This window comes from Trematomus bernacchii, unplaced genomic scaffold (assembly GCF_902827165.1).
Source record: "Trematomus bernacchii unplaced genomic scaffold, fTreBer1.1, whole genome shotgun sequence".
Taxonomy (NCBI): Eukaryota; Metazoa; Chordata; class Actinopteri; order Perciformes; family Nototheniidae; genus Trematomus; species Trematomus bernacchii.
Window position 1 is genome coordinate 4,548,299 of NW_022987513.1, and position 14,970 is coordinate 4,563,268.

The 14,970-nt window shown below is 39.9% G+C and overlaps 1 protein-coding gene across 2 annotated transcripts; it reads left to right on the forward strand.

Moving 5' to 3' along the window:
- Nucleotides 1–583: 583 nt before the first annotated feature.
- ammecr1 (AMMECR nuclear protein 1) lies at nucleotides 584–14,970 on the forward strand. Of its 2 annotated transcripts, XM_034152411.1 has the most exons (6): nucleotides 590–2,146; nucleotides 6,486–6,596; nucleotides 7,738–7,852; nucleotides 8,148–8,238; nucleotides 8,354–8,450; nucleotides 10,221–14,970. In XM_034152411.1, exons 1-6 carry the CDS (start codon nucleotides 1,671–1,673, stop codon nucleotides 10,333–10,335), a joined length of 1,005 nt encoding a protein of 334 aa, XP_034008302.1. In that variant the 5' UTR covers nucleotides 590–1,670; the 3' UTR covers nucleotides 10,336–14,970. The 2 variants fall into 2 exon arrangements, with proteins under 2 accessions (XP_034008309.1, XP_034008302.1); XM_034152418.1 differs by lacking the exon at nucleotides 6,486–6,596 and having other exon boundaries at nucleotides 584–2,146.

Consider the following 14,970-nt stretch of genomic DNA (forward strand, 5'->3'; position numbering starts at 1 on the left):
ATATTGTGATGTTTTACCAATGAGGGGACGGTCATCATCAGCTGACCGTGTGTTTTGAGCGTTGTCCGTTAGATTTGGTCACTGTTGTCTTAACTGTTACAAATTAATATTCCTGAAGCTATGAAAAAAAAATGTGTTGGACATGAGAATGATTAAGGAGGTTCCAGAACTCGACAGGACACATTTGTGACATGATTAAAGTAACTAATTTGTATTAATTCACTGTTTCAGGCTCCCAGAGAAGATGTGGTCATGAGGCATGGAATTTCTAGCAGCCCTGAAATAAAATGTTGGCCTACATGGCTTCATGCAAGCTATTTGGAATTAAACCAACTTGACAAATTACTTTAACAGGAGCCTTTTGAAAAGCAAACACCCTTTATCTCCACCCATAGAGTGAGACACACACAAAGGATAAAGTGAAATACGCAAATCAATTCCCTTTTCACCATTCTTGCATCAAAGATCTAAAGAAAAGACCCAGAACAAAAACACCGCTCTATGCCTTTTATAGCTTGGGGATACTTTTGTTCATGCATGCGGACGTCGGGAGCGCGCATGCTTACACGGTTCCGTATACTCCTTCTGAATTGCACATTTCATGCCCCAAGAAGCTACGCAGAATGAGTAGGGACTGGGCGCAAAGCAGTTTCTGAATCCGGTCCGGCGTGCCGACGACAGCGATGCCTGTGCCCACCGACTGATCACAGTGCTTTACCCGGACAGCACTGAATGGTAGCAGCTGAGAGACGGGTGCGGAGCGAGGGTTGCCAAACCCGGAGGATTTCTCACGGCTCACGGACTAGAATGCTCTTCTATGTATATCCCCATAAACGGATGACAACCTCTAAACCATCCTATACAGAAAACGTTCACTTCTGCATTTGACGTGGTGCTGTTATTGAGGGTTCTTTTCTAACGGGGTCCATCATGCAGGTGCAAACTGTGGGCCAACGTTACTGAAATGACTTGCTCGGCGCTGACGCATTTGACTGTGCCATGCCAACCCCGCAGTGTCAGATGCCATTTTATTCTGCGCTATCCTAGAACCTGGAATTCCAGCATACTGGGCCTGTTGTGTAATTAGAAGTTCGTGAGGCAGTTGCAAACAAGCTGGTGCAATGATAAGCTACCATCGGCCAGGCATTGCGCGCAATTTGTACTAAAGTGTATGGGTCCTGCTGCGTACTCCAGCCCCCGGCTTCCACTTGGAGAGGTGTGCTGCTGGGCTACAGCTCACTGGCTGTCAGCTTCACATCTGGACCGCCTGGGTACCGACAACTGCGGCCTGTTCGGACTGTGCACTCCCTGAACTTGTATGTTTACTGACTGACATCGCCTCGGATGGTGTCGTGTTAGGGGGAAGGAGTGTATATTTGACTGGGATTTGACGTTATCGGTGATCCACTGGAACACCGTTGTCCAAAGCTGGACTGGCTGACTATTCAAGAAAAAAATGCTTATCCAGCTATGGATTTTGCGTAACGAAGTCACGCATTTTTAACGGCAACGCTAGGGTGACATTGCAGTCTTCTCACCACATCGGTTATTTCGTCGTCCGTAAAAAAAATAAAAGAGTGAAAGTTGATTACTGTCCGTCATACGTATCAACGCAGTGGGATTTCTACGTCTGGTCGGCGTTCCCCCCCACCCTTCCCGCGGTGACGGTTATGGGTCGGAAGCGGTGTGTCGGTGCAGATTGTTCCAAGATGGCGGCCGGGTGCTGCGGGGTGAAGAAGCAGAAACTGTCGGGATCGCCCGGGTCGGGGTGTCCTGGCGGGGTGGGGGCGGGAAGCGGGGTGGCAGGAACCGGACATTGTGGCTCGGAGTTGGGGATTGGCTCCTCCGCGACCGTTGCAGCAGCGGCGAACGTGAGCAGAGCCAACGGCCTGGGGGGACCCGGGGGTAACGTTAGCGGCAGCAGTAGTAGTAGTGGTAGCAGCGGCACGAACGCTCTGTCCCCAGTCCCGGCCGGTTACTCTTCATCCGGCCTCTCCCCGAATCTCAGCTCGGGACCCGGTTCGGGCAGTGGAGGCAGAAAAATGGTTGTCTCAGCGGAGATGTGCTGCTTCTGTTTCGACGTGCTTTATTGCCATCTGTACGGATACCAACCTCCGAGAACACCCAGGTTTACAAATGATCCCTAGTGAGTATTTTTCTCTTTTGTTGTTTTGCAGCATATTTTTTGCTCATTGGTATATTCTCTCAACAAACATATTTTGCGGCACAGTTCATGTGGTTGCCTCTGGATTCTGCTTCAGCTTTGAGGGCACAAACTGTCACATCGAAACAACATTTTATTCATATTGAATTTAACGTTAACTGTTCGCGATCATGGTTTAAGTTGGAATTGTGGGCCTTGTCGGCACTGGCCTAGCGCTGCACTGAGCTAGCATTAACATTACAATGAATGATTTGATAAGATGTTATAATGCTATGATATCTAACACACCAAGTGATGTACATGAGGCGAGGTATAACAAACTCGTTGCTATTCGGCACCAAAAAACATGTTGCTATACTGTTTGAGAAACACAGGCTTTAGCTAACGTTAAGCCTGTTTGCTACACGCTAATATTAGCCAGTCACTAACACTCAACGAAAGAAAGGGTGGACCGAGTAAGATAACATCGCTTATTTCTTCGGTTTAACAGTGCCAGCTGTGTCACTTACAATAGAGCACTCATGCCGCTAGAATGAAATAAAAAAAACACATCAAAAACTAACATTAGTATTATTATTGTATTTATGTTGCCCTCAATGAACTCTGGCTGCCATATACCAGGCTAAGCTTTGTTAGCTACAAGCTACATTATCTTAGCAATCGAGCTAACCAGAGCTTCTGGTGATTCATTTAATGGAAAATGTCCCTCTGGTATAATGGACAGATGACCTGTTGGATAACTGACACGTTATATAGCCGGTTTTGCTTGGTAAGTTTACGTTACTGTCGAATTTAGCGACACTGACGTTAACCGAGTGAAACACTAACCAACAAAGAAAAGGTGGTTATTGCTTAAACATCCTTAAGCGTTCCGTACGGCCAATTTAACACACAAACAGTACTGTCAGTTTTAAAGATACATCAAAGTAAAAAAAAATACAAATGTTAAGTATTTAAATGATTATTTCAACACTTTTTCCATTTTTGTGTCATTGGAATATTAACCATACAAGGTATCGATGTATGTTTCCTGCCCGTAACCGAACTCCTGCGCCCTCCACTTTAACATTCCGACCCCACCTTAGAAATACCTTTTTTATTTAATGAAATCGTTTGACTTTGCTGCAGTTTTACTTAGATTTTGAAACTCTGTGAAGTAAATATTTGGAATTGCAATAGCACGTTTACTTTTCCGGTGTATTGGGGGAGAAAAAGCTGCCGTCATTTCAAATGCATATGACGGTTTGAATTTGTGTGATGAAGTAAAAAGTTCCAACTTTAGGGTGATTTCAGTAACATTTTGTATTTTAATGAAACAATCCATCATACACTTTGTATTTGTATACAATTCATTCCCATTCTCTTTCTAATAAACATATTCACATCAAAGTGCCATTTTTGCATTTATGGTTGAGACTGTATGACCAATGGGTCTTTTAAAATGCTACTTCTGACATGTTAACATTTTGAAAGAAAAACAGTACACTTGAGCCTTTAATTAGATAAATGTATCCCCAAAAGATCACACTATCATCTAACGTCTCTATCTAGGGAGTTAATATCAGACATTCCTAATTCTACACATGGCTATGTCCATACATTAATGCACAAGTCCACTTACTTTTAAGGCTTCGTTCCAATGTCAACACAAGGCAATACACTTTAAACATAAACTGATGTCACTTCTGCAATCTCGATTACTGCCTCATTGCAAGAGGGTCTCAGGAGAAGAAAAAAAAAAACTAGGATTGTAGTAATCAAATGCCCACCACTGTTTTGAGAAGCTCATACATGTCCTTCATTCGGGGGCATTGTCAGATTTAATTATTGAAGTCCTCAGAACAACTACAACATTTGACATAGACTCTGTGTTCTGCAAAGTTAGCTAGTGAACTAACATGGGCCTAAGATTATGAAAACTGTAATTCTTTTTTAAGACACAGTTGTACTATCATTTCAATTTTAGTCAATTTTGGAACAAGATGATAGTGTATTGTTTACCTACCTTAGATGTTGTTGGAATTAATAAAAACAGCAAGTATTGTTCTCTCAATAGAGACTCACATGATAAGAACTGTAACTTAATATACGTGCAAAGGTCGATGCCTCAAGGACTGCCAACGCAGCATACAGTTTATGGGAATTTGCATCATTTTGAATGCAGAAGACCAATGGACCACGCTAGCCAGTGACCCTGCTACAGGTAAATTAGCATAACCAGTCAGCTTATTTAGCTTGCTTACTTTAGCTGACTTCAATAGTTGTATAACTTGATAAGGCAACTGTAATTGTTGATATTTAACATTTGTGTAATTTTATGTTTGTTAACATTGATAAAAATATAATCTTTCATTTTGAATATGTGCAAAGCTAAACTTACAACATTACAATTTGAAGAAAAATTGCTAGCTAGCAATCAGGCTACTCATTAATACAGTACATGTTATCTTATCCATTGTGCTACTGAATGGATAACACTAGCAATTTTTTCTTTTAACTTTTGTCCCTGTACATTCCTCTTTTGAGAACACCAGAAGACAACACCTTTCCTTACTGGCAGAGAAGGAGCAAAGATCCTCAGGAAATGCAGGGTGAAACATTTGTAAGAGATAAAGGGTTACAGCGGTGAACATTAGTCATGTTTTGTTTTTTTTATATATAAACTATTTTGCAAATATGGGCTGTAAAAGTAATTTTATTTTCCTTTGTAATTCAAGTTTTTATTTAATTACTGGTACCTTATATCTGATCTTGTAATTTATTTTTATTTTGTAACATTTGTTTTATATGTGAAGAAGCTAAAAATAAAATTACAAATTTGTTCAAAGAAAAAATGTCTCATGTATGTTTCCCTTTGTAAAATTTGACTTTTTACAGCCTTTTTAAAAGTATAGGACTTGTAGCTCAAGATTTAATGGATTGAACAAGTTAAACGGTGTACAAGTCAGTGCAGTTAAAGTATTGGTTCTGGTATTGAAAATTCACTGAGGAAAATCTGTGAGCTAATTTTTTTCCTTTTTCTCCTTTCTCTTTTACTCTTTACACATTTGCATTTTCAATATTTTAGTGAGAGAGAGAAACAAAATCACCAAGTTGCGGTATCAGTACAGAACATGCAGAAGCTCCACACTGGTTTACTTGAAAGAGACAAAACAAATGTCAGAAAATAATGAGTTAAGATAAATAACCAAAATCTCTCTAGTTGTACTGATTGTCTTTAATTAATTACTTACACAAGTAACTTTGTTTAAGTATTAGAGTGGCGTTATGCATTTGAATTGGTGCACTTAAAACTGAACTGATGCTCATATAAAGGGAACACTATTGGATAAAGAGTGGAGCCCTGCAATGGTGTGTGACTTGGCATCTGAGATCAAGACCTTCGATGGAAAAGTGACAATAAATCAGTGAGTCAGATTAACTGTTGTGACACTGCACTTCCTTCAGTCCTCTGCAATACGCCGGCCAAGTGTGAAGTTGATGAACAGTTGTCGAAAAACTTGAAGGACATTTATATTAACAAACTGAGGCTAATACATTTTTGTTAAATTCCTGGAATACATAGTTGGATACTTATAGACCTGTTCCCTGTTATGCACACTTTGCTTCTGATCCACTGGGATACCTACCAACAATTTTGCAACTAGGTATGTCACAACTCAGGACATTTAGTATTCAAAGCAAATACTAGTACAATTCAGATTACATTTTGAGTCTTCAGCAAGCACTAAAGGCCATGATAAATCCCATGTAGCGGTATAACAGATCAAAATTCCCTATTAATATATATTTTACATTGCTGTAAAAACTATTCATCCACGGTTCTCGCCAAAACGGCGTAGATCAATACTAAAATATGGTAACTACAGCACTGCAGAAACCCAATACTGTCACGTTTCAGTATCTTGACTTTTACTTGGTTCCGAAGTGTCGGTTCTCATGACCTCCCTAACCGCAACTAGTGCTGCCATCCACAATGAGGATCTATGAGGAAAAGTTGTGGATAGTACCTGTCCTTTTTTAGTACTACCTCAGCAGAGATTCCAAGCGAGCTGAGCTGATACTAAAAAGTGGAGTTAAAACATTTTCATACATTTAAGAAGGGTTATACGGTTTTTTTCAAATAGAAAAACGGTTACTAAGTCGTTGGTTGACAGATAGTCCAATGACCCATCATGGCCCTAAAATGTGTGACCATCGCCTAGTGTGAAAAACCTTCATGTGTTTTTAATTAACGTTTGACCTTACAGAAATGTACATCCGACGTGCACATTATTCAAGTTAACCTCCTTTAACATGGGCCCTTCTTCTTTTCTTTCAGCCCGCTGTTTGTCACATGGAAAATAGGCAGAGACAAGCGGTTGAGGGGTTGTATAGGTACATTTTCTGCCATGAATCTGCACTCAGGACTCAGGGAGTACACCCTTACCAGGTAAGAGAAAGGCAACGTTGTTTTTATATTTCAAAGCTTTAGATCAAAATAAACAACAAACCTATTGGAGTCAAGATCAATAGCATGGGCAACTATGTAGCAGTTAGTCAGAACTCATTGTTTGCCTGTACATGAGTGCAACAAATATCAATGTTCTTGTTTCTTATAGTATTTACTTTGTTCTGTTTCATTCATGTAGCTTGCAGTAACGATGTGTGGAGCGCGTGTCTCCTTTGATCCCAGGTCCTGGGGCTTCAAAAAATATTCAAACAAGTTATTAAAGTCAATAATTAGTTTTTTATGTATTAAGACACATTGATATGTTTACTGTATACCTGTAAGCACTTTTATATTAAAGTCAGACAAACTACACTTAAAATGTGCCACCAACACAATCTTATTAACAGAAGTTGATGTAGATATGTTAAAATCATTTCAATAATGACATTTATATGTATTTCATATAAGTCTATTTATTCTGGATGACCTGGATGAGATCAAAAGGACAAGCATTGACACAGTAAATTGTAATAATATCTTAACTATTACTGTAATGTATGAACTGTTATAAAACTGTTTTAATTCAAAAATGTTGTAATAAAGAGTCCTTGTGTAGGTTTATTGGGATGTCCAGACACAGTGAAATGGGTTAAACCCGCAATGGTGGACTATCAGACTGGTGGGTTAAACACCAGTTTGGCACTACACGGCTTTGGTGTACAAATGTTTAAATTAGAAATCTAAATTAAATATATGTTACTGATATTCAAATGTCACGCAACCCCTTACAAAACACGTCATTACTTTCAGTCTAAACGGGGCCCTTTTTTTCACAAGCATTTTTGCCCCAAGGGTCAAACACAGCTGTCCAAAACCTGTAAACACAGACGGCTGCTTACTGTGTACAGATACACACAATATAAAGAGCAGAGTTCATGCTGCGGTTATACTGGCCTCCGTATGTTCATAGGTCATCTACATTAGAGAAAGGGCATCCTCCATCACATGTTGGAAATGTACCCTCAATTTAAAAACAGTTTTCAGAGTTTCTTAATTCAATCCAATACAGTGTTATCTGCTATAACTCTTTTCTGAATTGCCTCTTGTAATAGATGGTTTCTTTGTGCTTTTATGTCTGCAGTGCCCTTAAAGACAGCCGCTTCCCCCCTATGACAAGGGATGAGCTGCCTCGCCTCTTCTGCTCAGTGTCTCTTCTCACCAACTTTGAAGACGTTGGTGATTACCTTGACTGGGAGGTAAGGGACTTGGTTTGTTAAAACAATTGCATTGAGAAGGGTTGTTGCTAAATTGCTCACATTTTTTGCTATTAATACACAGCAGTCCCTCCATATTTTTTGAGGTTGTTAAAACAAAAACCAAACAAATCTTAAGCCTAGTCAAATTCTAATCATGAAGTTTGAAGAGGTGCATAAAAAGTGACAAAATGTAACATTTCAGCATGTTAGTTTTACAAATGTACCTTTGTTGGATAGAGAGATTTATGGGGTTAAAAATGTATTATGTCCTTGTGATGCATGTCTTGAATTCTAGGTGGGTGTTCACGGTATTAGGATAGAGTTTTTCAATGAAAAAGGTTCAAAGCGCACCGCCACCTACCTACCAGAGGTTGCAAAGGAGCAAGGTGAGATCTATTTTAGCCCCTAACAATCCCAGCCTCATCTGCTTTTTTAGAAAGATAATGTAGATGTGGATCTTTCTAAATGTGTTAAGATTTTTAAAACTTTTATTTTATCAAGGTTGGGACCACATTCAAACCATAGATTCCTTACTACGAAAGGGAGGTTACAAAGCTCCCATCACAAATGACTTCAGGAAGACCATTAAGTTAACCAGGTAAGATTACAATCCCAACATTTCATCTGATTGATGCACACAATCCTGTATGCAAGAGTTTCGCCAGCCAAGCAGAATTGCTAAAATTGCATATAAAGCTATTAAAGGACACGTGTGTATATATATGCAATATATACTTTGCCTTTCAAGTAGCCTATAGGGGAACTCCACAGATTTTTGCACATTACAGTCTATTTATACGTTTTAGGGATTGCTACTATGTGAAATAAGTTGTATTAAGCCTTTTATGGCTTCAGAGCCATGTGAAATTCCATATATTGCCTTAAGTTAGACCCTCCAGAAAAACGCGGGCTAAAATCCTTGATTATGCGGGCTAAAATCCTTGATTATGCGGGCTAAAATCCTTGATTATGCGATTAAACATGCAGGGTTTTTATGTGATTTTATGCGGTGAAGTTGCGAAATATGTGGAAATATGATAAATATGCGAAAAGTTGCGAAATATGCGGGAAGCGGAAAAAAGGTGATTCTTCTCCCACACCCTGTTACTAGGCTACTACTGAATGAAAGTGAGCCCTTTTAAAGAGTTCCTATGATAAACAAGCATACTAGAAGCAAGCTACATCATAAAGTGTTATGTATTTATATATGGGCTATTTTAATCACTCTCTCTCACACACACACACACACACTCTTCTCCGCCTCATTCTGTTTTCATTTACTCGTTCGTTATCTGACCAGCTTCAATCTTGTAGGCTACTCACCTCGTTTCTTGTAGCCCTCGAAAGGGTTTTGGAGGTTGATGCCTCGGTGAACGCGAGTTGTTTGCCTTTCTTGTCCGCAGCAGCAGAAAGCATTTTAGAATGTTTGAATGAATCAAAGTGGGTCGTCACCGTCGATTTTCTCTTATGCTCCAACACACAGTTGCACGGGGTGCAGAATAGTTTCCCCCCACTTTCGTGCAAGACATCAGGGTACTGCTTTGCCCGGTCTTTAGCAGAAATGTTCGTCGGTAAATGAGATGGATTCGATTTTTTGATCTTGGTGTGTTCTCTCTCGTGTGAGTTCCACACGTTCACTCTACGGTGTTGTTTACCTTCTGTGATGCGCGAGCTGATGACGTCGCGTCATCATCACTACTTCACGTCAAGACGAGTTCACTTTTTTTTCTCTCAACTTTGTGTGGAAAAATGCGGGGATTATGCGCCCTTTTAATAAATATGCACCCTTTTACAAATCTGCGCCATTTTGCTGATTATGCGGTAAATTATGCGATCACATAATCGCGTTTTTCTGGAGGGTCTATTAAGTGATGTTACTCGAGGCAACATCGGTTGGGGCTGACGACAAATTTGATTACAATTAGGGGATCCATTTTTAAGCATTGCTAAGCTCACCACTCAAAATGGTTGCCGAGTGCTGCGTTCAAACGCTGACCTTTGCCTTGGTTGCGCTGACCTTTCAGAGTGCAACCAATCAGATAACAGTTGTATGTAGCAACGCAAGCTAGCAAAGGAGGTAACCATAGAAACTAAACCTTGCGATGAACAAGGAGCAAATCGCGTATCGTGTGTAGAGGGAATGCACAATAGTAAAAAGACGATATATTTGGTACTTCTGCTGTATACATTTTTAACGTTAGACTGCCTATTGTGAGATGGTGCAACTCAACATCTGTGGAGTTCTATCTTAAGGAACAATTGCATATACATGTTTGCTGTTCTAAGCCCAGCATCGACAGTAGGTCCTGTGCTTCGGTGTCAGTTGCTGACCATGTGCCTCTACCAACACGTCTCGTCTCGTCCCTAGGTACCGTAGCGAGAAGTTGACAATGGGTTATGCAGAGTACATCGCCCACCGCCAGCACCATCACTACCAGAACGGCATCGGGCACCCTCTACCACCCTACAACCATTATTCCTGACAGCGAGCCGCATGACCAATCACTGGACCTCTCCGCGGACCTTTTCCCAGGAGAGCCCGCCCCCTCCTGGTCTAGCTATTTCTACTACTGTACCATTTTATGATGATAGTTTCCGTTGCCATGCTAGCCGTCTCCCAGACGTTGACATGGCAACGGGGTGGCAACGAAAGCATCATTTGCTCATGGCAAGAAATCCAAATTTCTTTTTCTTTGCCCGTGGTTACGTTTTTGCAGCATATGTATACCAATATCTATAACCCCCCTATTCATTACATTTTTGAAAATGAAACCAATATTCGATTTTATTAATCTTAACGTCTTTTCAGCAAACCTAATCAGGTGTTTGATTCTGTGGATGGAAGGAAGTCTCTTACGGTGGATTAGTCTAGCGCGTATATTATTTAGGCTTTGCTAAAAATGTATCATTGTCTTAGAAATTATTCTTTATTTTATTCTTTATCTTACTATCCAGGCCATGTAGCAAGGCAACCGCAGTTTTCAAAGACTGAGTCGTCTCTATTCTGATTCCTCAACAGAGAAAACCCAACAGAATTGACTGTTGAGCTTTATCAACTCTTGTATTGTCGTAGTTGGAACTATATATGGGATCTGTATTCTCCAAAGTATAGATAGTAGGATTGTGATGCCCTTTTGCTGGTAGTGTTAATCGTTTGAGCTTGCAATCGTGTGTATATTTCTGTGTGTGGATATATATTTTGGTCTTCCACAAGATGGAGAAACCAGTGAGAGTGAAATTAGAAATTGGATTTTAACCTAAAGATTCCCTACAGATGTTTTTTGTTTTTGGAAACCTCCCCTCTAAGTATTTGTAGTGTTTTGTGGTGGAAGTTGTAGTCCCTTTTCTTTTAAATTTTAGATAAATGTGGAGGAAGCCATTTTGTCTGAGGATAATCATGTCTGTGCAGGGGATTTATTAGTTATCTATTCAAAAATGGGACACAAGTTGGTCTGATTTCCCTGCATTGGAATGTGGGAGCAGGCGCAACTCCCTTTGTCCCTAGATTTAAAAAAGTGCATGACAAATTTCATTTAAATGTACTGTCTGCTGAAGCTTACTGGCAGGGAGTCACTTGTCAGGGACACGCTTTAAAAAAAGCCATATTCTCTTTTTACTCCACTTTGTAAAAGTCTTGTTTAGCTCCAAATGTTTGCATACCAATGAAAGGATTTTGGGTCATCTGAATGCAAACTCACACCATCACTGAATGCTAGTCAAACCCTGTGGTTTCAGTCATCTGTCTTGTATATTTCCCGTGTCGTCGTGGAAACATTGTCTTGCCTCTTCAGAGTTTAGCTAACCATTTTATCACTCGTTCACAAAGTATGATGTATTAAAACTGTCATTTTGAATGAAGACGCACCACGTGACGCACAAAGGAGGTGTGTGTGATTCACCTGTCTGTGTCCTTTAGATGTGCATGTGATCGCGTCTTTTAGAAGCTGATGTAGTTGTTGAAACCGCACCTCCACCGTTCTCTTAACACACTGCGAGGACTGGAAATGTTTGTTGTGTCACTAGGTTGGAGCAAACACTGTTGAATTAGTTTGAGCAGAATCCGTGCCCTTGCTGTTAAAGTCTATAAAAAAAGCCAGGGCTTTGTTAGAACTTCAGAAGCCATTTCCCATCCTACTATCAATCGTGAGTCACATCCACACACACATTAGGCTAGTTGGATTAACTTTTCTAGAATGTCTTTGAGGGTCGTGAGACGCTCGCTTTGAGTTTGGCGTTCAGTTCTGCCCACTGGAATTTTGTGATAGGTTGTCGTTACTTGACATGTTTTTGGTAACAGCCTTTACTAACTGACAGGTTATTTTTTCTTTATGCAAAAACATTTCAAGGGCTTTTGGCACTCCATCCACAGTAACCCGAAATGACCCAGATTTAAGTTGTGTTGCCTTAAACGAATGATTTAATAAATGATGGGCCGACGGATGTTGCTCTGACTGTTCCTCTGTCCCGTGGTTTCCCAGCTCCCATCTTCACACCACAGTGTAGGAAAGGGCCTTTCCTCACTTGAATGCTAATACTAAGTTAGACATATGGGGGCTCCTGTATGCCTGCAGTGTCCTGTTAGCTCTCCCAGCTGCTGGGCCTCCATTCTTTCCGTTTTTGAAAGCCCCACATAAACACATTTTCTTAAAATAATGTCGGGGCTCTGTGGTGTTGTTTACCTTAGTGTGTAAAAACCATGGGAACACCATCTCCTTGTTAAATATACACTACATGAAAAAGAGGAACAGTCACGCCTTCATCCCCAGGCCCATTTAATACAGCACAACCTGAATTCTTCTGCTGCAAAACCAAATTGACCATGCTCTTTTACATATATGTCTTTGTGTACACATGCAATGTATTCAGTTGCATGTACGTATGAGTATGAGACCTATGGTTTTATCCATGATATGCTTGATCTATGGCTTAGACACTCTTATTAAACATTAAGAGATTTAAAAGACAAATATGGTGCTATCAGACCTCATATTGGGGTGGTCACGCGCTCGTGACGTCATGCGGACTCATCGATCATATCATACTTTAAAGATGCTGCATGTAAGATTTTCTCTTTAGAGTGTCGCCGCGAAATGAGTTATAGCGGCGCACTGTTAAATACCGGAAGATGTGACCGTAGAGCGGTAGAGAAGAATCTGTGCTTTCGTTAGGGCGACTTCCCTATGGGAAAAACAGATTGATATTCTTACCCATATAATGAAGAAGGAAAAGCCCCCACAGCAAACCTAGGGGCTACAGAATGTACTGTTAATGGTGGGGTATTGAGAGAAAATCCTACATGCGTTACCTTTACTATCCTTGATATATGCAGATCTGTTCAACAGGTGTTTTTTTTTTCTTTCTTCCTAGCAGTGCAAGTCAACACCCCTGCAGGTTTGAAAGGACAAGAAGCCATGCGAAGCCCCCCCCCCCCCCTCCCCTCCCCATCACCCTAGATTACTCCCAACACTGTGGCCTGGCCTCACGGCCAAGATGATCAAGGTTATGGGTCGATGGGTGGCAGTATTAGCATCCGTTCTCCTGGAATATTTGGATGCTGCTTTCTCAGAGCACTTCCTCTGTTTTTCCTTTAGCTGCTGAATGGTTTGCCCTCTGGGGGTTCAAAGGCGTAAACACCTCAAACTATGTTGAAGGTATTCATCTCCTACGATGGGACGAAGAGCTAATGTTTTAGGTAGAACGTGCAGAAGAAAATAGTCCCGCTTCTGTTCTGATTTATCTGTTTAAAGCATCGATACCTCATGGGATTTAATGGAACGGCATTGGTAGTTCGTTGTAGCAGATTGTGTTTTGGTTCCATACCAGGGTTAGAGTTCGGCCTCAGCATTCCGTGTGCGTTCGCTCTCATATTTCGTGGAATGCTCAAGCTCGTGTTACCTTCGTATGTTCGACTGAACCAAAGATGCCAGCGGCCGTGCCCACATGCTGCTCACAGGCCTGGCTTCCTGTCCTTTCAAAAGACACCCTCCCCTGCAAATTGACAAAATGTTTTTCTGTCTATTTTGTTTTGTGTGTGCAATTTCTCAACTGTCTTGACTTGTTAAGCAACTTCTCAATTACTTTTCATTGAGTCTCTCTGAAGCCGTACGTGGCATCAAGGATGGTTGCAAATTGTTGTTACTTGTTTTGTTTATTATTATTATTATTATTATTATTAGAAGTAGTATTAGTATATTATTGCTATAATTTACAAAAATGAAAATCCCATGGTGTGCCTCCTAGCTTTATGGGTTTATACACGTTTTTTTCCCTAAAGACCAGCAGTTATACTTTGTATAAAAGATGGATTTTTCCTTATTTTTTATGCCATTAAAGATGAAAAGCCTGTTTTCGTTACTCTGGACCCAGTAGCTGCACTGGTATACAATCGCACTGATAGATGAATATTAACAACAAAATAGAGAATAAATGAATCAATAATAATAATGATAATGACGAATGAAATAAGAACTACAATAAACTTGTGTTTGAAGCTTTTATATTAAAACAAAAAAACATCATAAAGAAAAAAATAAAATGACTGTTTTTGTACATCAAAATAAATTCTTTTCAAAAGAATATTTTGGATCTAGTTTCAAAATTATTTTAGTGGTTTTCTATGTTCTGAATTTCTGAGACACTAAGACGTGTCACTGTACAAAAAGACTTTCTGTTGCAGTGGCCTGATGGCTGGGAGGGTTGCCTGGTGTAACGCCTCATACCAATTATTTTTATTTTCCTTTCGATATTTTGGATCTTTTTCTTAAGTACATTTAAAAAAAAAAAAAAAAAGTTTATGGAATATTAAGAAAATGGGAACTTTGAATCTATCCCCTGTAGAACTAGACCCTTCCTCCTTTCCTATTGAATTGCTGTTATTGTGACAAGACTTGAAACGGGCATTTAATATGATAGTATGACTCCAAAAGAAAAAAAACACAAAAATAAACACACAAAAAAAAAGAAACTAAAGAAAAAAAAAAGCTAAAGTGTGGGGAGGGTTGAAAGAATATATATAGATGAGTATGTAAGCAATGGCTGTGAAGATAATGTAGTTTTAAACATTGTTATTACCGTTTAAATCATTTATTCAATAAAAAATACAAAATCAACTGAAAACA

Bases quoted from the DNA above. Each gene is read 5' to 3' on its own strand.
- ammecr1 (XM_034152411.1), top strand. From the start codon at position 1,671: ATGGGTCGGAAGCGGTGTGTCGGTGCAGATTGTTCCAAGATGGCGGCC. The intron at 6,597-7,737 runs GTAAGAGAAAGG...TTATGTCTGCAG, and splicing joins AGGGAGTACACCCTTACCAG to TGCCCTTAAAGACAGCCGCT. The intron at 8,451-10,220 runs GTAAGATTACAA...TCTCGTCCCTAG, and splicing joins AAGACCATTAAGTTAACCAG to GTACCGTAGCGAGAAGTTGA.